Here is a 27250-nt window from a genome sequence, read left to right as displayed (position 1 = left end):
TGAAAGCCAAACACACAAACGTGAGCAGGTTTCACTGGTTTTCACTGTTCATCTGTAAATATACTATCCTCATAGTCTCACACTGCGGTCATGGAAAGTTGAGGAAAAGGCCCGCTATGACATCACACACACACTCTCAGTCCACAGCATAGATAAGGTAGATGGATGGATAGATGGATAGATAGATAGATAGATAGATAGATAGATAGATAGATAGATAGATAGATAGATAGATAGATAGATAGATAGATAGATAGATAGATAGACAGACAGACAGACAGACAGACAGACAGACAGACAGACAGACAGACAGACAGACAGACAGACAGACAGACAGACAGACAGATAGATAGATAGATAGATAGATAGATAGATAGATAGATAGATAGATAGATAGATAGATAGATAGATAGATAGATAGATAAGGTAGATGGATGGATAGATGGATAGATAGATGGATAGATAAGATAGATAGATAGATAGATAGATAGACAGACAGACAGACAGACAGACAGACAGACAGACAGACAGACAGACAGACAGACAGACAGACAGACAGACAGACAGACAGATAGATAGATAGATAGATAGATAGATAGATAGATAGATAGATAGATAGATAGATAGATAGATAGATAAGGTAGATGGATGGATAGATGGATAGATAGATGGATAGATAAGATATAGATAGACAGACAGACAGACAGACAAGATAAGATAAGATTAGATAGATAGATAGATAGATAGATAGATAGATAGATAGATAGATAGATAGATAGATAGATAGATAGATAGATAGATAGATAGATAGATAGATAGACAGACAGATACGATAGATAGATAGATAGATAGATAGATAGATAGATAGATAGATAGATAGATAGATAGATAGATAGATAGATAGATAGATAGATAGATAGATAGATAGATAGATAGCTGCAGTGGAAACAGAATGAATATTGTGTCTGACTCCATCATGAGCTTGGAGGACTGCATCCATACATCTCTGCAATGACTCAAATCACTGATTAATAAAGTCATCTGGAATGGCAAAGAAAGAGTTCTTGCAGGACTCCCAGAGTTCATCAAGATTCTTTGTGTTCATCTTCAATGCCTCCCCCATCTTAATAATGTTCATGTCTGGTGACTGGGCTGGCCAATCCTGGAGCACCTTGACCTTCTCTGCTTTCAGGAGCTTTGATGTGGAGGCTGAAGTATGAGAAGGAGCGCTATCCTGCTGGAGAATTTGCCCTCTCCTGTGGTTTGCAATGTAATGGGCAGCACGAATGTCTTGATACCTCAGGCTGTTGATGTTGATCATCCACTCTGCAGATCTCTCGCTCGTCCCCATACTGAATGTAACCCCAAACCATGATTTCTCCTTCACCAAACTTGACTGATTTCAGTGAGAATCTTGGGTCCCTGCAGGTTTCAGTAGTTCTTCTGCAGTTTTTGTGATGATTGGGATGCAGATCAACAGATGATTCAGCAGAGAAATCCACCTTCTGACACTTTTCCAAATGATTAACAAGAAGACGAGTTATTATTAGTTGCTCTTACAGCTGGGATCCACGACAAGACTCTTGTCAGGTAGTATATAAGGTGTAAATTTCACAGTGTAAAGTCCCTTGTGTACTTCTAGAAGGGCTACCTTACTGTAAGTGATATTTCAGTGTAATGAAAACAGATTCTGGGCGACGCGGTGGTGCAGTAGGTTGTGCTGTTGCCTTACAGCAAGAAGGTTGCTGGTTCGAGCCTCGGCTGGGTCAGTTGGCATTTCTGTGTGGAGTTTGCATGTTCTCCCCATGTTAGCGTTGGTTTCCTCCGGGTGCTCCGGACATGTGGTACAGGTGAATTGGGTAAGCTAAATTGTCTGTAGTGTTTATGGGTGAATGAGAGAGTATGGGTGTTTCCCAAAACTAGGTTGCAGCTAGAAGGGCATCTGCTGCGTAAAACATGTGCTGGAATAGTTGGCGGTTCATTCTACTGTGGCGACCCCAGATTAATAAAGGGACTAAGCCGAAAAGAAAATGAAAACTGATTCTCTGACTCTACTGCTTTCCATTTTGCTAAGTAACTTGTACAATATTTTAGTTTCAGAGTTTAATAAAAAGTGTATTTAATAAATGACATGAATATCCACACACACACACACACACACACACACACACACTGACCGTGAGGAGAGGCTGGGTTTGCCGCTCTTGCTGCAGCTGCTGTAGATCCCCGGACCATCGTCAAAGAAACTGCCCAGAGCCAACTTCTGCCGGATAGACTCACGCTCATTCTTCTGGGCCTAAAACACACACACACACACAACTAACATGAGTGAAAGTGGCCAGCAGAGGGCATGAGACACACACATACACCAGATAAGGTCAGCAGACACCCGCACACACACACACACACACCAGTGGGAAGCAGACATACACACATCAGCAGTGGGCATCACACGCACATACACACACAGACCAGCAGAGGGCAGCAGACACACACACATACTGTACACACACAACATGGCAAACCTTCAGAGACATGATCTCTACACATGCGCACACACACATAAACACACACACAGAGACACACAGAGGGAGGCAGACATACGCACCCACACATCAGCAGAGGGCATATCTCACACACACACACACACGCACACACATACATATACATATTCACACACATATACACACACACATCAGCAGAGGGCATCATACACACACATACACACGCACACAATACAGCAAAACTTCACAGGAATGATCAAAAGACACTCACTTTACACACACACACACACACATGCGTGCACATCAACAGAGGGCATTTCACACACACACACGCACGAACGCACGCACGCACACACACACACACACGTGGTCGTGTTTCCTGCTCATTATCTGTTGTAGTGTTTTGTCTGCTGGATCAGAGCACAGGAAGCTCCATTCACTGCTGAGCCCAGAGGATTATGGGTGATTTAAACTGACTTACCAGCCACATCCGCCCACCTGAGCCCAATATAACACACACACACACACACACAGCTGTGAATGTTTACAGTCGGTCAGTAAAACAACAGTAACAAGCAGAATCGGGGTGGCATGGTGGCTCAGTGTTCAGCATTGTGGCCTCACAGCAAGAAGGTCGCTGGTTCGAGCCTCGGCTGGGTCAGTTCTATGTGGAGTTTGCATGTTCTCCCCGTGTTGGCGTGGGTTTCCTCCGGCTGCTCCGGTATCCCCCACAGTCCAAACACATGCGCTATAGGGGAACTGATCAACTAAATTTTCTGTAGTGAATGAGCGTGTATGGGTGTTTCCCAGAGATAGCTCCAAACAGAGATTTTTGATGACCTTAACCCGACTAAAGTCAGAACTCAACTGAACAGAAATGGAGTTAAGACATGTGGAGTTAGCAGATATTAGTGGCATTACTGAAGTAAATCAAACTAGTACCATCATGTAGGACTTTCCACCATATTTTCTGACAAGATCCACACACATGCAGCTGTCAGTATAGGACCGCAGACACACACACACACACACACACATCGTGACATGCAGAAGTTTTTTTCTTTCCATTTGGCGTGTCTTATTAAATCCCATAACACTCTCAGCAGTTCTTACTCCTCATTTGCGTCTAATACCTCAGTTTGTCACAGGGGCATGAATGAAATGTTCATGACTAGGCATGTGCCGGTATCACATTTTCATGCTGCGATTAATTGATTGAGCTTTTATCACGGTATACGGTATTATCACGATATTGTAATTTTACTAGAGAAACAGGTAAAAAAACACAAAAAACTTCAGTTTCGTCAACTTAGTAACTTTAATAACTTTTTAATTAACTAAAAGTAAACATTTAAATACAAATAAATATAAATAAAACAATACACAATATAAAAGTAAACTTGAGCAAATATATCAAAGTGAATGTGCAAAGGGAAACCGTCTTCGATCAGCAATCCCTCTGCATTTTTTTGGAACCCAAAATATTTCCAAACCTCTGACTTTTTTTTTGAAGGGGGATAAATTGTCGGCAGCGTTCCTCCTTCCGCCATGCTTCTTCTTCGTGTGAGGATTATAGTGCGGTGGCAGCGGCGCGCACTGCGTGCACACAGGGCTTCTACATGTGGGGATTGTTTACATCAGAGTGCGCATCAGTTCTGCGCAGCATATACGCAGTGTTTCTTCAAGCGGTTGATGGAAAATAAGCTAAGGCGCGCTCTAAGAATATAAATTCGGATCTATTATTTTTCACGGTATTTTGAAGTGCCCGCGATAACAATATCGTGCATATTCATTACCGTGATTTATCGCATTACCGAATACCGGCACAAGCCTATTCATGAGTGACCCAAAGTCACCCAAAATGACAGGAAACTCTTTCATTACAGCTCTTCACGTAAACACCTTCATTATATTATTGTCTATTAAGGCCAATAACTAGATGACAGATGTCCATGTAAGCGTAGTCAGTAGTCTCTTCGAAGTAAGTGACAGATCCAGAAGGGCATCCTGCTGATTTGATTCAGAAGGGCACTTTTTTTCAGACGGCTTACCAGTCAGGTATACATCCGCGCTAAAATATCAAGGTGAAAGTCGTCATAGCTTGCGTAGAATAGACCCAGCTCCCAAACCAACTTTGAGAATAGATTAACGGCCATATTGTTTTTATCGCGCGATAAGAGTCTCGCGTTAACGTCGATAACGAACCACCACTATGATAAATATTTAATAATATATTTGTATAAATATTTGATCATAAATTTTATTAAAAACAAAAAAAAAAATATATATATATATATATATATATATATATATAAATAATACATTTTATATAATTATACACACATATTTATACGCTTTATAAAAATGTGTAGGTATAAAATAATAACAATAATACATACATAAATATTTGTTTTAATAAAATTTATAATAGAAATATTTATTCAAATATATTATTAAATATTTATAATAAAATTCTTTAATAAAAATACAGTGATTGTTTATAATTTAATGTTATTTTTAATTGGACAAGATTAGTCATCCATACCGAACACACCTTTACAATGTGTGAGTAGTAAATAATGAAGGCTGATACACAGATCATTGTTTTATTTTCAACGTGTGTGTGTGTGTGTGTGTGTGCGTGTGTGTGTGTGTGTGTGTGAGGCAGTGCAGAGAACAGTGAGGTGTAAATAATGCGTGTGTGTTCAGGCAGAGACACAGACAGGCCGGCACCAGTCGTCTCCATGTGGACGGTTGCCTGGATACCAGCCTAATGGAGGGGCCCCTGGAGGATTGGCCCCGTCCCCAACACACACACACACACACACACACACACACACACACACACACACACACACACACACACACACACACACATGCATCATTTCCTCTCTCTCGGCTCCTCACCTGCGCTGTTATTGAGTCACATTTCTGCTGTCTGATCTCCACATCAATAACTCTCTCTCTCTCTCTCTCTCTCTTTCTCTCTCTCTCTCTCTCTCTCTCTTCATTATCAGCGCACTGTCTCTCCCTCATTTCCTTCATGTTTGTGATTCAGGTTTATCTGATCTGAGTTCAGCTCCTCCTGCTGTCTGCTGCTGATCTGAGGCCAGTCTGGCTCATCTCTACTGGACTCCACAATTAGACTGAATAATGCTTTCTTTTCCATTTCTTCATGCGCATGAATGCCAGTCCCTCTGTTTCCATCCCAAGATGTGGTTTAGCTTCATGTGCAAAACTGGAATGTGGCATCAAACATTAGTGAATAAAGCAGCGTTTGCATCCAGTGAGAAACTAAAGAGAACACAATCATCACTTCCTGATAAACTGAAGCAGATATCAGCAGAGATGTGTAGTTTAGTGTGTTGGGATCAAGCGGCAACCTCCCGCTCTCCCTCGGTAGGCCAATACGGAAGTATCAGAAACTGCAATTCATCAAAATTCCGCTAGTCCTGGCTCCATAATAGAGCAAGTTGCAATTGAGCCCACTGTTAGAATGGCCAACTTTACAGCAGAAAAAAAGGTGTTTACAGCCTGGTACAAAGAACGATTTTGGTTCATATAGCTATTATTACTCTCCATGACAACTGTGAGGGGGGTGAATTTTTTTATAACTCATCCATTTCCTTTATATTAGGTTATTTTAAGTTTGCATAATTAAGGGCGTGGCCACTTGAGTGACAGCTAGGTCTCGCTGGTCGCCGTCACTTCACCTCAGCTGAATCCGGCAGATTAGCCACTGATCTCGGCATATTCATCATATTTTTGTGTTGTTTTATGTGGCTTTACACAGTCAGCTGCCTTTTGGACTTATTTCTTACAATTATCAGATGATATGGGATGCTGTGTGCATTTAATTGTGCTCACAAACTGTTCACGTGGCCTCGTTTCCCATGTGAGTAAAGTTATATACTTGTATACCATCTCTATAAATGTATTTGTTTTATTTAAGATCATTTATCATTAATATTTTTCTTTAGACCCGTAAAGCACTCCAGAATGTGACAGATTGATTAGCTGTAGGCTCTAGAACAGTCATCTGAAGCGTTGTCATACAGTGTTGTGCTGGATTTTATCAATAGTCTTGCATTTACTAACACACACTATATCTGAAGTGTTTGGAAGTAATCCGCGTTTTCCTCCTGTAGAAAAACATCATAAGAACAATGCTTCGTGGCTCAGTGTATTACTACAGTGTTTTTGAAAGTCTAGTCACTTTACTGATATAGTGTACAGCCAAGCACATGTGGTCAGAACACAAGCAAGTCGCAGTTAATAAAGTATCAAGTGTTTCTCCCAAAGTAAAGTCTGTCTGCCAGGTCCAAGCAAAGTTCCAGCAGGTGTCTGTAGCTCCGCCCACTCTCCGCCTCTTTGCCCTTGTTTGGTATCCCGTACTGATCTCATTTGTAAGTCGCTTTGGATAAAAGCGTCTGCTAAATGACTAAATGTAAATGTAAATGTAAATGAAGCAGTGTGATGACGGGCTGACGTCATGTTTTGTTAACCATAGCTACTACGAGTCTAATTTGACTACTTTTAGGCTGTATGTTAATAAAAACGCATATTTTTTCAAAAAAAGTGAACACTAACGTTGTCTATATAGCGAGATCTGCTGATTTCAGAATGTTGACTGAATATTTCCCCGCTCACAAGCATTCACAATGGTATCAAGCGCTATAGGGGAGGACATTTATATTCTCTACACACTCAGGATTAAAGTACACAATATGCAACTGGGGTGGTACCTTTTGTACCATACAGCTGGGTATAATTACCTTTAGGGCAGTGATTCTCAACCATGTTCCTGGAAGACCACCAGCTCTTCACAAAATTTCCATGCCTGTGTCTGAAATCGCATATTTCCACACTATATGGTAAGATAAAAACAGTATGCGAGCTGAGTAGTATTGCTGCGTCCCAATTCGCATACTATCCGACCTAAATAGTATTTGAAAGTAGAATTAGTATGTCCCAAATCGTAGTATGTTGAAAAGAGTATGCCAAAGGCTACACTCGAAGTGTAGAAGCGTCCATACTCTAACCGCTGATATTGCCCACAATACATTGTGCGTAGGACGTGAATTCGATTTAGAACTACAAACGCGGGTGAAAAGTGTAAACAAACTACAAACATGATGGACGCGCGAGACCAACTGTCAAGTAGAAAGGCTTAGGAAGTAGTATGTCCCAAAAGCTTGCATACTCTATTGTTACACACTCAAAAGTGTGTACTTTTCCTTCACAAAAAAGTACATACTTTTAGGGTGTAGTATAAGTATGCGAATTGGGACGCAGAATATGTCTGAATTCATAGAATTCAAAAATCAGTATGTGAGAAGTACCCGGATGACCTACTACTTCTGGCGAGATTCTGAAGTGCGCATCAGATGCAAGTTTGCCCACCCGTGGTATAGAACATACTTTTCTAAAGGTCAAGTAGTACAACTTAATTCAAATACAGTACCTACTGAGTAGTAGGCGATTTCAGACGCAGCCCATGTCTCCTTAACCAAACACACCTGATTCAGATCAACAGCTCATTAGCAGACACTGCAATCCCACTGATGGGTGTGACAGACACAGGAGACATCCAAAAAATGCAGTGCTTGAGAAACACTGCCTTAGGGTGCACTTTTGTACCTTTAAGGTTCACATTCATACCTTAAAGGTTCACTTTTGTACCTTTAAGGTACTATGATGTACAAATTTGTAATTTTGGGTATTAATATGTACCTTTAAGGACCTGGAGCCGGTTGCACCAGCAGTGTGTAAGTTAAAACATAGCATAGTTTTGACTTAAAGGGACACTAAGTTACAACTTACACACTACTAAATATATTTGTGTTGCACCACTGAGCTTAGTTTATACGTAACGCTTTGTTCCAACTAAATATTTACAGCAGCCTCCCCCCATGTATAACGCTAGAAAAGAGACAACAGCGATATTAGTTTACACAGAGGAGCTCGCGATCATAATGAAGAATGATCACAGCCTAATATCCTCCCAAATCCCACATTTTATTTTTCTGTTTGTGAAAGAATTAAGAAAATTAAGAATGATTAATAAATCAACAGTCTCCTAAAAGTGACGTTGCGTCTTCAGTTTCGAGCTCTAGCATGATTTGCACTCACACTACAAGTGTACTGCACCAAAGCCCAAGTGAACCGCGCTCTGGCTCACCTCTTCCAACTGGGCCAGGGCCGGCCAAGTGAACTGCGCCTGAGCCTGATTCAGAGCACTCACACTTCTCAACTGAATCGGGAAACGGGCCGGGGCATGATTCGGATAGCATAGTGTGAGTGCGCCCTAAGACCCTAGTGTAGACTTTACATTCCAGTTTAAGTAAGAACTTACGATCAGCTGGTGAAACCCTACCCTGTTAGGAACAATAATGTAGCTTTTGTAAATGTACCGACCCAGTGACAGATTTACTACCTTTATTTCTGAGTGTGTATTATTTGTATTTTAATATTAACCCATACAGATCAGAGCAAACTATTTCACACTATTTAAAGGGCTGACCCGTAGATAAATACATCTCATTGTGATTTCCTTCAGAGGGATCAAGTGTTAATTAGGGGAAGCACCCCCCCCTGATTATCAACCATCTTTGCTGAATAAACGCATTGGTTTATTCCATAATAAATTATTCAAGTAGTGAACTTCACACACTCTCTCTTTCACAGTTCTCCTGTTCTCAAAGCTCGTTCTTTCCTAAAATAAATCTGTGAACATTCTGCTGTGGTTTCCTGTGGAAAGTCAACCATCATGTTACACGCATCTCTCTCTCTCTCTCTGAATCCAGCATGGTTTTGTGAAGAGGAAGAAGATTTGCAGCATTCATTCACTTTCCTTTGGCTTAGTCTCCATTTCAGGTTGCCACAGCGGAATGAACCGCCAACTATTCCAGCATATGTTTTACAAAGCGGATGCCCTTCCAACTGCAACCCAATACAGGGAAACACCAATTAACTCTCACATTCACCCCCACTCCAGCAAATTTAGCTTATTCACTTCCCCTATGGTGCATGTGTTTGGACTGTGGGGGAAGCAGGAGCACCCGGAGGAAACCCAAGCTAACACGGGGAGAACATGCAAACTCCACACAGAAATTACCCAGGCAGGACTCAAACCAGCCACCTTTATGCTGTGAGGCCACAGTGCTTACCACTGAGCCACCATTTTTAGACTGAAATATAGAGTTTTACTTAAGGAACACCCCATAGGAAAATAGGCTCATTTTACAAATCCTCTAGAGTTAAATTGTTGAGTTTTACCATTATTGTATCCATTACGCCGATCTACAGGTCTGGTGGAAGCCCTTTTAGCTTAGCATAAATCATTGAATCGGATTAGACCATTAGCATTAGATTCATAGAATAAGTCAAAAGCCCAAAACAGGGAGTATATATATATATATATATATATATATATATAAATATTTAGGTTATTTTGGTAAACAAAAACTATTGGTCAAAAACATTTTTTGTCAACTGAAAAAAAAATCATAATAAACAAACAAAAAAACACCTAAAACTAAACTAAACTAACAAAAGTAAAACTGAAAACTTATAAAAAATGAAAATCTCTAATTAGCAAAAAATACTGACTCGAACTCATCAGTCAAGCTCATTCATATATACAAAAACATCTTTTATTAGTGAACATAAAATGTGCTTTGTTTACTTCTTTTGCCAACAAATGTAAATTAGGCATGTTTAACTACATAAACAGTGACACTTTTAACATTTTTTTCATTATCATTATATACAGTTGAAGTCAGAATTATTAGCCCCCCTTGATTTTTTTTCTCTTTTAAATATTTCCCAAATGATGTTTAACAGAGCAAGGAAATTTTCACAGTATTTCCTATAATATTTTTTCTTCTGGAGAAAGTCTTATTTGTTTTATTTCAGCTAGAATAAAAACAGTTTTTAATTGTTTAAAGCCATTTTAAGGTCAATATTATTAGCCCCTTTAAGCTATATTTTTTTCGATAGTCTACAGAACAAACAAAAGAACAAACTTGCCTAATTACCCTAACCTGCCTAGCTAACCTAATTAACCCAGTTAAGCCTTTAAATGTCACTTTAAGCTGAATACTAGTGTCTTGAAGAGTATCTAGTCTAATATTATTTACTGTCATCATGGCAAAGAGAAAATAAATCAGTTATTAGAAATGAGTTATTAAAACTATTATGATTAGAAATGTGTTGAAGAAATCTGCTCTCCATTTATCATAAATTGGGGGAAAAAATAAACAGAGGGCTAATAATACTGACTTCAACTGTATATTGTTAATGTGAAATATATCGTTATCCTGATATATCAGTGTCATGACATATATTATTATCTTGACATATATCAATATATATCAATATATATATATATATATATATATATATATCTTTATTCTAATACTTATAAATCACGTTATCCTCATTTATATTGTTATCATAATATATTGTCATTATCATTATATAGTGTTAATGTCATTTATTCATTTTCTTTCAGCTTAGTCTTTTTATTAATCTGGGGTCACCACAGCGGAATGAATCGCCAACTTATCCAGCATATGTTTTAGGCAGTGGATGCCCTTCCAGCTGCAACCCATCACTAGGAAACATCCATACACACTCATTCACACTCATACACTATGGACAATTTTAGCTTCCCCAATTCACTCGTGACATACATATACATATATATTCATTAATGTGATATGTATTGTTATTTAGATTTTTTATATTACATAATTTTGTTACAATATTGTTATCATGATATATGTCAATATTGTGATGTATATTGTCATAATAAAATTTATCGTTATTGTGATATATATTGTTATCTTGATATATAGCGATATCTTGATATATATATATATATATATATATATATATATATATATATATATATATATATATATATATATACTATATATATAGTAATTATATATATATCAGTTTCATAATATTTATTGTTATCGTTATATTTTCCGAGCCCTAGCCAACTACATCTATTTTATGTCCTCAGGATAAGTTTATTTACAGCAAATACACATTTTTTTGTATGAACTCTCCGTTTAAGGCATGACGAATGAGGTGTAGAGTGTGTGTGTGTGTGTGTGTGTGTGTGTGCGTGTTTTGTGTGCGAGTATGTGTGTGCGTTTGATGTGTTATTGAGTAAAGTGGGCCGCTACTCTTGAGATTATGAAATGTAACTCGCGCACACACACATATAAATACACACACACACACACACGGTCAAACTGTGACGTACAGACTCTCGGTGGGTAAAATGAGCACATCTGACAGCTCATAATCATTTCATACAGGAACTCAATTAAATCGTGATGATCCGCCATCAACGCTCAAACATGCCTCTTTCATCGCAGATATGAATCTAGACTTATCTATATTTCTCCTTTAATCTAAAATCAAGCTTCACAATTTCAATCAATTTATGGTTCCTCATTAAATCATTTCAGTGACCAGCTCTTGAAAGAAGCGTTTTCATTCATTTCATAATGTTCAATAAAAGCCATTGAGCAATGATTGTTTTATTTGGATGCTTAAGATATAAATAACAGTAAAGAACATTCACCTGTAAATACCCATATGGTAATATATATATATAGCTAATCTAACAAAATAACTTAATAACAATGCAAAAACTAGCACAGCCAAATGTATATGTTATAGAAAAATATTAAATACAAATTTAAAAAAAGTGGGAAAAAAATCAAGAGAAGCAAAAAAAAAAATTTTTGTTGAAATTTTGTAGTTTGTTAGTTTGTAGTTTAAGTTATTTTTGCAATATTTTGCTTGAATTTGGTGACTAAAATATTACTTTAATAAATATATTGTTTAGGAAATCTGTTTTGTTTAAATGCACCAAAAAACATTGCCGTTATTCAGAAATGGAGAAATGGAGAAAATATTCATTTTCAAAATGGGCTGGACTCAGTTATGCCGATCACTATCATGATGTACAAATAAATATTTTCTTAATGTTATACACATGACTGCATATTCCTGGATTGAAATATATAGAGTGTATTTCTCTGTTTAACAGAGAGAAGATTTATTCAGCACATTTCTTAACTAGGTTAATTAGGGTAACTAGGCAGGTTAGGGTAATCAGGCAAGTTATTGTATAACGATGGTTTGGTCTGTAGATTATCTGGAAAAAAATATAGCTTAAAGTGGCTAATAATATTGACCTTAAAATGGCTTTTAAAAAATTAAGAACTGCTTTTATTCTAGCTGAAATAAAACAAATAAGACTTTCTATAGAAGAAAAAATATTATCAGACATACTGTGAAAATTCCCTGAATCTGTTCAACATAATTTGGGAAATATTAAAAAATAAATAAATAAATAAATCAAAGGGGGCGAATAATTCTGACTTCAGCTGTATGTGTGTAAGTATATATATATATATATATATATATATATATATATATATATATATATATATATATATATATATATATATATATATATATATATATATAAACACAGATATAATTATATATGTATTTTTGAAAATATATTCAAAAATGTGTTTGTGGAAAACACATTTATGTAAATATATTGATCAATATATTTAAGCAAACAGATTATATTTGATCATTTTTGTGTATTATATATATCAAAATATACAAAAATACCCGTATATATAAAAATATATACACACATTCACACACACACATACACATATTTTTAGGCCATATAGGTAAACAGAGATTAAACCAGACTAAAATGAGTCACCTTTTTCAAAATACATCTAGAGAGAGAAATTACGAATTTCTGACTTGATTACAGACATTATTCAGGACACACACAGGCACACGCGCGCAGACGCACACACAAATGACATTTCTCTGATCCAAACTCTCCATTTGATCAGGTTGGTAAACAAAATAAGAAAACAACAGCTCTGATCTACCTGATAGGAGCAGTTGTCCTGATGCACCATCTCTCACTGCATCTCTAGATCCACAGCAAACACGCGAAACACACCCAGCCGACAGAACAACCGTGAGTGTGTGAGTGTGTGTATGTGTTTGCGTACGGTGATCGCACAGACAGGAACAGAGGGTGGGGTTCTGGAGACACTGGAGTGCTTGAGGAGAGTGGGCGGGGTTACTTGGTGCTGCCCAATCAGAGCGCGGCGTGAGCTTTGGGGGCGGAGCCAGAGATAAGAGAGCGGGCGGAGTGACCTTTATGGGAGCAGAGCGGGGGAGGAAACATCCCACAGACTGAAAAAGCGAGAGAGAAAGAGGGATAAAAGGAAGAAAAGCAGTGGGAGGAGGAGAAGCGGAGCAAATAAAGGGTCTTTCTGTGCACATTCCTGCAGCGCGGAGGAATGCAAATGCTCCGGTGTTTCTGACAGATCCTCACACATTCCTGAAGGCTCAAGGCAAACAACAAGTGGACAAACACACACACTTGAGGCACTCCTATAGATGACCTCGACGTTTACCACCGTTTCAAAACAGGTGCTGTTTGGGTCCCTCATTTGCATAAGTCTAAATAAATAACTTTAACACGAGCAGCTGAAGACAACTGTTACTTTCTGTCAATTCAGACACTTTTCTACACACAACAACACACATTTGGGGACTTCAGCTTATTTGTAAGCAAACTAGGTAACACTTTAAGCATCAACTCCCATTATTACTTGCCTTTTATTGAGATATTGGCTATTTATTGGGACTTATAAAGTGTGATCTTATTTTACATCCCTAGTCCTACCAATAGGGCTGCACAATATATCAATATGGCACAGTGGGCCCTATCAAACACCCGGTGCAATAAGGTGCAAGACGTGTTTGGTGCGATGTGTTGCTATTTTCAGACCAGCACAACAGTAATTTTAGGTTTTGTGCCACATTGTTTAAATAGTAAAACCATTTGCACCACTCTGTGAACTCATGGCTGGTCTGGAGAGGAGGTGTGTTCGGGCAAATCATTGGTGTGTTAGTTATGTGCCTATGCAGGTCCAAACGCTTACACACTGCTGAATACACACAGGATGAACAGCAACACACAAATATCTTTACAGATGAAAACAATTAAAGGATTAAAATGATAATTTTCTACATCAATATAAACACCACTGCCTCCATGCCTTCTTCACCTCGGGAGGCTTTTTCAGTTTATTCATGTCAATCTGCATCTGTATAATGTTATTATTATTAGCAGTATTATTTATTATATGCAGATTTATATTTGCTTTAATAAAAACTAGTTTAGATTTGTCCACCTGTGGGGTTTTGGAGACGTCTGCATCACCATATGGAGCATAAGAACAGGACGTGTGTTTGGATATAACTCCACACTTCATTATTATTGTTCATTTATTCCTTTGCTGGAGATTAGAACTGAATTTAGAAATAGTTTTGACACAAATCTTTGGCTTAACAAAGGAAATGAAATATGTGGGCTAATGGATGTGTTCAGTGGAGTGAGTTTCCACCGTTTCCTCACTCCACCAAAGTAAAGGAGTAAAGAGTAAAAGTTAAGTAAAGAGGCTGAATGGAGGAGGCTCTTTCTCTCAGATGCTCTGTTTAACTGTTTTCTCACTAGTGAAGCATTCGGTTTTTACACTTACAAAGTCCACCATGTAAATACCAAATGCACCATGGACCGACACAGCTGACTCTTAAACAGAATGAGATTGGTTTCATGCACGTTCAAAACACACCCATAACTCATTAAGAGAATAAGCTCAACCCTGTTAGACCATGCGCCGGGGTGCCTCTAATGCTTTTGCACCATGTGTGTTAGACTTTGCACCTTGATCATTAAAATAGAGCCCAATGTGTGTCTCCGCAAGTCACATCGCAGGATTAGATTTAGTAAAGATTAAAATATATAATTAAATATTACTTGTAAAAATATTTATACAATGACGACCGTGTTATTTTACATTTTGTTGTTCATTTTCTGTTCTTGGATACTGTTTGAGTCTCAAGAGTAGCATAAAGGAGGTGGCGTTGCTTGACCCCATTTACTAGGGCACATGCCCCTAAAAATCGCCAGTGCCCAAGTAAATACTTTGAGATATGCTTTTCATGTAAGTGTATTTTTTAGATGTATTTATTAATGTGCAACAGAACTAACGCTGGTCAAAGAAATGTAGTTTAATCAAAAAACAAATTGAGCATGTGTGCAGAAAAAAAAACATACCCTCGCGCTTCACGCACCGCTTCTGCTTGACGCTGACGCACTGCTCTGCTCCCGGTGCAAGTCTCGGTTATGAGAATGCACGCTCAAAAAATAGCCGCGCGGCTCATGTGTTGTGAAACCGGCGTAACAGTCTTTTATGCGGAGGTGTCGGCTATGGGACAATAACCGTTTTTAAGGTATAAATGGTTAGAAAAAGTCAAGGTTTTAAAACTTTTCCGGTTTTAAACAAAGTTTTCCGCTCTACCGGGACCTTTTAAAATCAGTTCTATAAGGGGTTTAAACACAGTTGTGTGTCTGCAGTGTGTGAATATATCCAGCCTCTAATGGTAAACATCAGACTTGATCAAAACAGTCTATCAAATATACAGTCTATCTGATTAAAATAATCAGACTTGATCAAAACAGTCTGCAGAAACACTTTGATTAACATTCTCCCTTTTTACGATGTCATCAGAGGGGGAAAGCCCCGCCCACTAGTGCCCATCTGTCCCTCATTAGCACAGGACATTAGTCTTGTTTTTGAATCTGCTACTATGCTGATACACAGGCATCAGTAGCTCCGCCCTCTTCAGAAAAGAGCACAATCTCGTCAGTGCAATAGCCTAGTGGTTAGCGCGCTGACATATGGTGCAGTAGCACTTCAGGGCGTCCCGAGTTCGAATCCCGGCTGGTGGACATTTCCCATCCCTACCCCCTCTCTCTCTCCCACTTTGCTTCCTGTCTGTAAAACTGTCCTATCCACTTAATAAAGGCAAAAAGGCCAAAAATAAATCTTTAAAAAAGAAAAGAGCACAATCTCATTTGCATTTAAAGCAACAGTCACCAAAACGCCACAATTAGAATCAAAGCCTGAAAGGGTCAGTTTCAGAGAGTTAGAAAACATTATCTGTGTGATATTTTGAGCTGAAGCTTCTCTCACACACACACACACTCTACAGACTTATTTTACATCTTGTAAAAAGTTTGCCCTTTTTAAGATCACAGATCTCTTTTTTTCACTGAAACTAATCTAACTAAAAGTGTAAGATCACAGTCCAGAAATCAGCACACCCAAAGTTAGGGGGAAATATGAAATAAAAATTGAACAAACAGGAGAAATCAAGATAACATAAAAAAAAAGATCAAATTTAGCTGCAAAAATCCACAATTCAAAGAACTGGAGCTCACAAAAACGAACAGCATACGATATATTGTCAAACTGCGAGTCAGTCAGTGAACTATTCATCAGTAAAAATGAGTGAAACCAATCATGTTTCTGTAAATATTCTGTAAAAGGAGGTGTAACAGGTCTCCTTTAATGTTTGTTTCATGCCCTGTAGTGTTTGAGCTCATCCAGAAAGGGCTTCAGAGATGAATCTGTGAGAGTCACATGTATCTAGCGCGAGGCTTTCTCTTGGATAAGCAGGAGGGAGTTTAATCTGCGTGTGCCATCTGTGCACAGAAAGCAGATTAACTCTCTCCTGACTAACCCATACAGCACCGTCATCTCACTCATTCATTCATCAGGGCGGCTGAAAAACATCCTACTAACTACACGACTTGATAACAGATGGATGAATATGATTATATATTAGTAAACACAACACTGTGCTGTCAAACACACACACAAGCTGAATATCCAAAGTAGCTCATTATATGTTTCACACTACCCTAAAACCTAGGTTATTGTCCTTTTAAATCTCCTGTTAATTGTGCTCCTATTAAGCAAAAATCACTTTTATAAGGGGTTTAAACACAGGAAATCAGCAGGACATGTACAGCGCATGAGGAAAGTGTTGATATTGCTTCAGTTTTGCCACATTTGTTTATTCCTTATTCCAAAATGGATTAAATTCATTGATTTCTTGAACATTCTACACACAATCCCCCATATTGACAATGTGAACAAAGAGTTTTTGAAATTCAAGAGTTCACACTTAGCTGGTAATCAATAAAGCGTATTCGGCATGCTGTCCCGGAAGAGAGCCCAGAGCTCGTAATATCCTCGAGCCCGGGGCTCCCTCCCGTTAGAAGGGCGAGAGGGGAGTTCGAGCTCAGGTAGGTCTCGAGAACTCCCCTGCTTGTCGCCGTGTGAGAAGTGTAAACTAAAGGTGTTTTCGGTGATAATTTGGTTTAGTCGATTGGCTATGGTTTGTTTTTGGATGGTGGGAGGAAACCGGGGGACCCGGGGGAAACCCACGCGAACACGGGGAGAACATGGAAACTTCGCACAGAAACACCAACCAGCCCGATAGGAGGTTGGACCAGCGGTGTTCTTGCTGTGAGGCAACAGTGCTAGCCACTAGGCCACCGTGTCGCCCTATCGGAAAAGAGGGAGGAAGAAGGGGTGGAAGGGGGGAAGCTTCAAGACGAAGATAACTGGAGTGAAAAACTCTGGTTATTTATAATGCTTCCGTAATCATCTAATGGGTCAGATTACGGAGCTAATGAGGAGCCAGCCGTGTTGATCATAAGCACGTGATCCTCTCGAAATTAGTTTATAAATAAACCACACTTATTGAAAATTTATTAAAAATAAAAAAGCTGAGAAATCAGATGTACACCAGTATTGACAGTCTTTAGCGTGGAGCTCTAAATTGAGTTCAGGTACATTCTGTTTCCACTGATCATTCTTGAGATGTTTCAGCAGCTTCATTGGAGTTCACCTGTGGTCAATTCAGCTGATTGGACATGATCTGAAAAGGCATACACCTGTCTATATAAGCTCCCAGGGTTGACAGTGCATGTCAAAGCACAAACCAAGCATGAAGACAAGGGAATTGTCTGTAGATCTCCAAGACAGATTGTCTGGAGGCACAAGGCTGGGGAAGGTTACAGAGATATGTCTGCTGCTCTGAAAGTTCCAATGAGCACAGCGGCCTCCATCATCCGTAAGTGGAAGATGTTTAACCACCAGGACTCTCAGATGGTCGCCCACTGAAGCTAAGCAGGGCTGCTCCTGTTCAGTACATGAATGTGAGACCACATGGGAAAACTAGGTTGCTAGTAGCAGAGGGCGCTTAACCTGCAGTCTGTGTGGGCCCTAACGCCCCAGTATATTCTATACTGCTCAGTTGTTCAAAATCCCAGGATGTCCTTTGGAAAAGAGTAGGGGTTTAACCCTGGCCAAATTTGCCCATTGTCCCCCTAACCGGCCTCATATGATAATTGGCTTCATCGCTCCGTCTCCTCTCCACCAATCTGCTGGTGTGAGGCTGCCGTCATGTCATGCAGGTGGATGCTGCACAACGGTGGTGTATAGCGCTTTGAGTGTCTAGAAAAGCGCAGTATACATGTAAGGAATTGTTATTATTATTATGAGTGTGCCGTATGCATCTGATGTAATGAGCCAATGCTCAATGTTCAAGGAATGTGCTGGGCACTGGTGACATCATATCCTTCTTCCAGTAGTAAAAGCACGCATAACTGCTTCCATTAAACGATTGCCAAACCCCTTTCATGACACATAAATGATGGAGGATTAAATGTGTAATCGCGATTCGTGTGTGTGTGTGTGTGTGTGTGTGTTCCAACACAGAGGATGACATCACCTTTTAATGTCTTTCTTTTTTTCTATCAGATATCAAGTAATACCATTCTGAAACACATTGTGTGTGTGTGTGTGTGTGTGTGTGTGTGTGTGTGTGTGTGTTTACATGTTATATAAAGCACCATAAAGGCACAATCCTGAACTAGAAACCATCTAAATATAGTGATGAGCAGGAGAAAACAGTCAACTACTGATCAATACAATGTATGAATAATGCCTACAGTGTAAAATATATCTGTTAATGAACAGTTTCCGCAATTCACAAGTGTTTTGTGTTTATTTCCGATTGTGAATTGCATTATGGGATGTCTATCTCTGCTCTGTCCACTTTTGATGTTGAAAATTCAACTCTACAGTTCAACAAAGGGACTTTTATTGACATTTTAGTGGTTTAAAATAATTTCATGCAGTAGAAATAATATATAAGGTAAAATAACAATGTGCTGCAGTTTATTACAAGGTGTTTGTAGCGTAATATACACTACCTGACAAAAAGTCTTGACGTGGATCCCAGCTGTAAGAGCAACACATAATAACTTGACTTCTAGTGGATCATTTGTCAGAAGGTGGATTTCTCTGATGAATCATCTGTTGAACTGCATCCCAATCATCACTAATACTGCAGAAGACCTACTGGAACCCACATGGAGCCAAGATTCTCACATAAATCTGTCAAGTTTGGTGAAGGAGAAATCATGGTTTGGTGTTACATTCAGTATGGAGGCGTGCGAGAGATCTGCAACATCTACAGCCTGAGGTATCAAGACATCAAACCACAGGAGAGGGCAAATTCTCCAGCAGGATAGCGCTCCTCATACTTCAGCCTCCACATCAAAGATCCTGAAAGCAAAGAAGCTCAAGGTGCTCCAGGATTGGCCAGCCCAGTCATCAGACATGAACATTATTGAGCATGTCTGGGGTAAGATGAAGGAGGAGGCGTTGAAGATGAACACAAAGACTCTTGATGAACTCTGGGAGTCCTGCAAGAAGGCTTTCTTTGCCATTCCAGATGACTTTATTAATCAGTGATTTGAGTCATTGCAGAGATGTATGGATGCAGTCCTCCAAGCTCATGATGGAGTCAGACACAATATTCACTCTGTTTCCACTGCATCATGACTTTATATTCTATACTGGACATTATTGAAGGTTCAGTGACCAGACTTTTGTCTAAGCAAAGTCAGACCTTACTGTCCTAATGAAATCATTAATAATCAAGACATGATCATATTTTATTGTGGTCAAATAAGCGTCATCTAGAGGCCTTTGCCTTTCATATAAGACACTTCTGATACTAAATCATCAACTAGAAGTCAAGTTATTATTGGTTGTTCCTAAAACTTGGATAGACGACAAGACTTTTGTCAGTGCACAACACAAACCTAGTCAATAAAGCACTTTAAACTATTACAAATGCTCACAAAAGTCAGTTTAAAAAAAAAATTCAAGATTGAAGTTAATGGAGGGAAGATTAAGATCCCATAATGCAGTTCAAAAGCAGAAATAAAAAAATAAAAAATAAATAAAAACATAAATTACAAAAATATGGAAAACTGCAAATTTACAGATATTTTTACAGTGAATATTAGTGACAAGAAGTCCCTTTGAACCAAAGCAGATTTGTGGATATTAACAATACAAATCTGATTTGAAGTAAAATGATGGACACACGGTGCTCTTAATGGCTTTAATGCGGAAACAACAAACACTGCAGATGATTTGAAATTCAATTGAATTTTATATGACGGAGAATATTTATTCATTCATTCATTTTCTTTTCGGCCAAGTGCCTTTATTCATCAGGGGATCACCACAGAGGCATGAACCGCCATCTCATCCAACATATATTTTTACACAGCGGATTTCCCAGCTGCAACCTAGTACTGGGAACACTCACACACTCATTTACACACACACACTCATACACTAGGCCAATTTAGTTCATCAATTCCCCCATAGTGCATGTGTTTGAACTGTGGGGGGAAACCGGAGCAACCGGAAACCCACACCAACACAAGGAGAACATGCAAACTTCACACAGAAATGACCACTGACCCAGCTGAGACTAGAACCAGTGACCTTCTTGCTGTGAGGCGACAGTGCTACCCACTGAGCCACCATGCCACTTTTATTAAAAGTTTTATTTCATATTTTCCCATTTTATTATTATTATTGTTATTATTATTATTGTTATTATTATTATTATTATTATTATTATTATTGTTGTTATTATTATTATTATTATTATTATTATTATTGTTATTATTATTATTATTATTATTATTTATTATTATTATTATTATTTATTATTGTTATTATTATTATTGTTATTATTATTATTATTATTATTGTTATTATTATTATTATTATTATTATTATTATTTATATTTTAACGTATTACTTTGCGTGTGGTAATTTCTAGACTGTGATCTTACACTTTTAGTTAGATTAGTTGCAGTTTTGGCTTTGAGACTGACTAATCTTCTGCATATGCACAAATATATTACTGTAAATCATCAATCAGAGAGATCTGTGAGGGGATACTGAGCACTGTGTAGCTGCAGTCTTTAAAGGGGACACTTTTTACAAGATGTAAAGTAAGTCTCTGATGTCTCTAGAGTGTGTGTGTGTGTGTGTGTGTGTGTCAGTTTCAGCTTAAAATAGCACACAGATAATGTTTTGTAACTCTGAAACTGACCCTTTCAGGCTTTGATCCTAATTGTGGTGTTTTGATGACTGTCGCTTTAAATGCAAATGAGATTGTGCTCTTTACAGAAGAGGGCGGAGCTACAGATGCCTGTGTGTCAGCATAGTGGCAGATTCAAAACTCTGATGGACAGACGGCTGCTTCTCACTCAGGGCTGTTTATGCTAATGAGGGAGAGTTGGGCACCAGTGGGCGGGGCTTTCCCCCTCTGATGACATCATAAAAAGGGAGAATGTCAATCAAAGTGTTTCTGCAGACTGTTTCCATCAAGTCTGATTATAAACAACAGAATTAATAGATGTTCACCATTAGAGGCTGGATATATTCACACACTGCTGACACACAACTGTGTTTACACACCTTATAGAAGTGATTTCTGCATAATAGCTGCCCTTTAAGTTCATATTTTTAAATAATAGAAGGTTTATCATGGAGATGCAAAATGTGGAGCACAAACACACACACACGCATGCACACACGCACGCGCGCACACACACACACACACACACACACACTCCTTCATTCCTCCTTTAGCCGGAGTGTGTGTCTCTCTCTCTGGTGTTTTTCCGTGATCCGCAGGGAAGAGCCGCTTTTAGACGTCTGACATTTCCACAGCGCTCCGTCATCAATGTTTAACCACACACACACACACACGCGCACACACACACACACACACACACACACACACACACACACACACACACACAGCGGGACGCCGAAAACAACAAAGCTGGAATAATGAGGAAACTCTGGAGAAAAGCCTCTTCAGCAGAGAGACGGATGGAGTCTGTGTGTGTGTGTGTGATATCAGAGTGTGTGTGTGTGTGTGTTTGTATGTATGTGTGTGTGTGAAGGATGATGTCACTGTTTGAGATTTAAGAATGATCAAAAACGAAACAAACAGTCCAAATTATGGGATTAATCGAAATGTGTGTGTGTGTGTGTGTTTGTGTGGAATAAATCAAAGTGTGTGTGCCTGAAGTACATTTAGCTAGAAAAAGCTGGCCACAACGCTCTGACTGCAGCTTAAACACGGGGTTCACACACTCACACACACACACACACACCCTACACAATACCACAACACACACTTCCAGCCTAACCTGCAATTCACTATACAGACAGAACAAACGCGCACACGCACACGCACCCTCACTGTCTCTCAGTATCTCACACACACACACAGACTGAATGTGTTGCCGCTGGCGATGAGTTTCCACAGCAAACACAGTGCCTCAGTCTAGGGCTCGCCTTGATGACATCACTCATGACATCATCCTTACCGCACGAGTCTCTCTCTCTCTCTCTCTCTCTCGCACTCTCTCTCTCACACACACACACACATACACAACTCCACCAGGCTCAGACTCTCTTTCCTGAACACACAGATTAAACCTTCACCTGTGTTCATCTGTGTGCTCTGCTCTGCTCTCTGTCTGTGTGTGTGTGTGTGTGTGTGTGTGTGTGTGTGTGTGTGTTCTTGAACTGAATTCATTCGCTGTGGGGCAAGAACAGACATGTTTGCTAAAGCTCTGATCAGACGCGTCTCTGCTGCTGTTTCTCAAACACACACACACACAAAATTAAGTTGAGTCAACTCAATACTTTAAAGCTATAACAGGTTTACTCACTTTTTAAGTAGTCAATTTGTCACTTTTAGTCGCTTCACTCAAGTTAAGAAACTAATCGCGTTTTACAGTGTACACACACACACACACACACACACACACACACACACACACACACACACACACACACACACACACACACACACACACTGAAGCCTTCAGCAAATACACCTGAAACTCTGATCACTAATACAAGCCACAAACACACAAATGCTGCACTCTTCCCAAACACACACACACACACACACACACACACACACCTGTGTATCCTGTCTGAAGTAAGAGTGTTACCTCACCTGTAGCTGTGTGTGTTCAGTGAGTGGAGCTGACCGACCCTGTGAAGATCTCACACTCATTCAGACACATTCAGATGATCTTCAGCACAACACACACTTACAGCAGAGCAATCCTGCACTGAGGAGGAGAGTGTGTGTGTGTGTGTGTGTGTGGGGACATGTCCAGACACACACACACACACACTCCGCTCTGAGAAAGACAGAGAATGACACACACACACACACACACACACACACACACACACACACACACACACAAACACACATAGAGAACAAGAGAGAAAGAGAGAGAGACAGAAGCACACACACACACAGGTCCTATATAAGTATATACACTTAATATAAGTTAACACACTCACCGGCCACTATATTAGGTACACCTGTCTAACTGCTCGTTATCGCAAATTTCTAATCAGCCAATCACATGGCAGCACCTCAATGCATTTAGGCATGTAGACATGGTCAAGACGATCTGCTGCAGTTCAAAGCGAGCATCAGAATGGGGAAGAAAGGGGATTTAAGAGACTTTGAACGTGGCATGGTTGCTGTTGCTAGTAGAGCTGGTCTGAGTATTTCAGAAACTGCTGATCTGCTGGGATTTTCACGCACAACCATCTCTAGGGTTTACGAATGGTCCGACAATGAGGAAATATCCAGTGAGCGGCAGTTCTGTGAGCGTAAATGCCTTGTTGATGCAAGAGGTCAGAGGAGAATGGCCAGACTGGTTCCAGCTGATAGAAAGGTAACAGTAACTCAAATAAGCACTCGTTACAACCGAGGTCTGCAGAAGAGCATCTCTGAACACACAACACCTCCAACCTTGAGGCGGATGGGCTACAGCAGCAGAAGACCACACCGGGTGCCACTCCTGTCAGCTAAGAACAGGAAACTGAGGCTACAATTCACACAGGCTCACCAAAACTGGACAATAGATGATTGGAGAAACGTTGCCTGGTCTGATGAGTCTCCATTTCTGCTGCAACATTCGGATGGTCGGGTCAGAATTTGGCCTCAACAACCTAAAGCATAGATCCATCCTGCCTTGTGTCAGCGGTTCAGGCTGGTGGTGGTGGTGTAATGGTGTGGGGAAGATTTTCTTGGCACACTTTGGGTCCATTAGTACCAATTGAGCATGGTGTCAACGCCACAGCTTACCTGAGTATTGTAGCTGACCATGTCCATCTCTTTATGACCACAGTGTCTCCATCTTCTGATAGCTACTTCCAGCAGGATAACGCACCATGTCATAAAGCGCGAATCATCTCAGACTGGTTTCTTGAACATGACAATGAGTTCACTGTACTCAAATGGCCTCCACAGACACCAGAGCTCAATACAATGGAGCACCTTTGGGATATGGAATATGGAGCAAATTCTCTGAGGAATATTTCCAGTACCTTGTTGAATCTCTGCCACGAAGGATTAAGGCAGTTCTGAATTAAAAGGGGTCCAACCCAGTACTAGTAGGGTGTACCTAATAAAGTGACCAGTGAGTGTATATATATATATATATATATATATATATATATATATATATATATATATATATATATATATATATATATATATATATATATATATACATATACACCATAGATTTACATTTAAAAAAATAAAAAAAACTAACAAAAAAACTATATATATATATGCACTCACTTGTCACTTTATTAGGTACACCTTACTAGTACTGGGTTGAACCCCTTTTGCCTTCAGAACTGTCTTTTTTAATGTAAATCTATGGTGCTTGAAAAACAAAACCACAAACACAACTATCACTACCACAAAAAAATGTCAAACAAAAATAAATAAATAAAACAGAAAATAAATATTACAGATTTTTGGTTGATTTCCTATTTGTTTTCAAGTTAAACATTAAATCACAACCAAAATAAAAATATAAAAGCTTGTATTTACTATATAAATACAATATATTACATTATACTATATTTTGTCTATATACACATGTTAAGTAAATACAAACTTTTATTTTAGATGCAATAAATCGTGATTAATGACAGCAGCATTTATTCTGTGTTTAGACCTGTCCTGCAGCCAGACACCAGGGGGCGCTCAAAGTGTTTTAAATTCCCTTTACTCCTGCTCAGGAGATCTGCACAAAAAATGAATGATCAGATAAATGAATGACTAAATGGCTGGCTAAACTTTTATTTTCTGGGTGAACTGCCCCTTTAAAGACAAATCTCCGCTCTGTTACAACCAGAATATGCATATACGCTCAGAAATTTAAATAAACAATATCTACACTATGGAGATCCAATATATCTACACAGTAATACCAACTCATTTTCTTTTTATCATGTAGGGACATTTTTAGTCCCATCAAAGAAATCTCTCATGCAAGCAGAACTAAGTGTTGAGTGTGTGTGTGTGTGTGTGTGTGTATGTGTGTATATTTGTGTTTCAGTGAGCTCATGAACGCTACAACAGTGCCATCTGCTGAATGTAGTACACACACACACGCACACACACACATACACACACACTAAAAATGATGTTTAAATGTTACATTTTAATAGTTAACACTGTGAATAACTAATATGTGCAGGGCTAATCAGTTATTCCATTAAACAGCAGTTTCTTTAGTTATCCCATACCATTAATAAGGTTCAAATTAGTATAATTTTAACACTTACCACTACGTGTTTTTTCAGGTTGGAGCTGGAATTCATGTATAATTCAATGTACCGCGAGCATCGCATTATCAAACTATTCTTGTTGACATCTTGGAGTGAAAACATAGACTGAACTATCTGTGCGTGCGCTCTAAACGAAAGCGGGAGAAGCGTCTCTATAGCATCCTCTCGCGACACAACCTCTCCAATGCGGCGCCTCGCGATATTTGCAAATAAGTCCGATGAATCATATTTATTATCACTTCACAGTAACGGAGGAACGCCGCCAACTGTAGCGAAGTGAGAGTACTGATTTTTCTCTAATAATTTACTCGAGTAAAAGTACACATTTTTAAATGTGATGAAAAAGTACTCGTTACCCAGCAATTTTAAGTAAATGTAACACGCTACTACCCACCTCGGTAGCTGGATGGGAGACCACATGGGAAAACTAGGTTGCTGTTGGAAGTGGTGTTAGTGAGGCCAGCAGGGGGCGTAAAAAAAAACCGCTAAATTTTGCGATCTATTCACAATCTATAATCCCTAATAATAACTCCTGTATAGCAGTCCCACAAGATTCAGTCACTCGATGACACTCGAATATCCTGTCAGAAAAGTCTAGTGGCTGAGAATGGGCTTTTTACAGTGTCTGCTATAATGTTAATGCTGTTTTTGGTGCGTTTACACCATAGACTGTAAAATATATGGACGTAGCATCCGTGACGTCACCCATAGGTTTCTGAAGAGCGCAAAAGA

General features: G+C 39.1%; 1 protein-coding gene across 4 annotated transcripts in view; it reads right to left on the bottom strand.

Annotated features, from left to right (window-relative positions):
• schip1 (schwannomin interacting protein 1) overlaps positions 1–27250 on the bottom strand; it is a 276819-nt gene that overhangs the window by 35457 nt on the left and 214112 nt on the right. For 2 of the 4 annotated variants that reach the window (XM_056474002.1, XM_056474003.1), the window contains one exon: positions 2178–2296. In XM_056474002.1, the coding sequence (XP_056329977.1) occupies positions 2178–2296 (119 nt within the window). Of the gene's footprint in view, positions 1–2177; positions 2297–13456; positions 13597–23861; positions 23963–27250 lie in introns of those variants that run through there. The other 2 variants (XM_056474005.1, XM_056474006.1) reach the window with 2 other exon arrangements.

Source organism: Danio aesculapii, chromosome 15 (assembly GCF_903798145.1).
Source record: "Danio aesculapii chromosome 15, fDanAes4.1, whole genome shotgun sequence".
In the NCBI taxonomy this organism is placed as follows: domain Eukaryota; kingdom Metazoa; phylum Chordata; class Actinopteri; order Cypriniformes; family Danionidae; genus Danio; species Danio aesculapii.
Note: the sequence above shows the minus strand (reverse complement) of the source record. Positions and strands in the feature narration are given on the sequence as shown.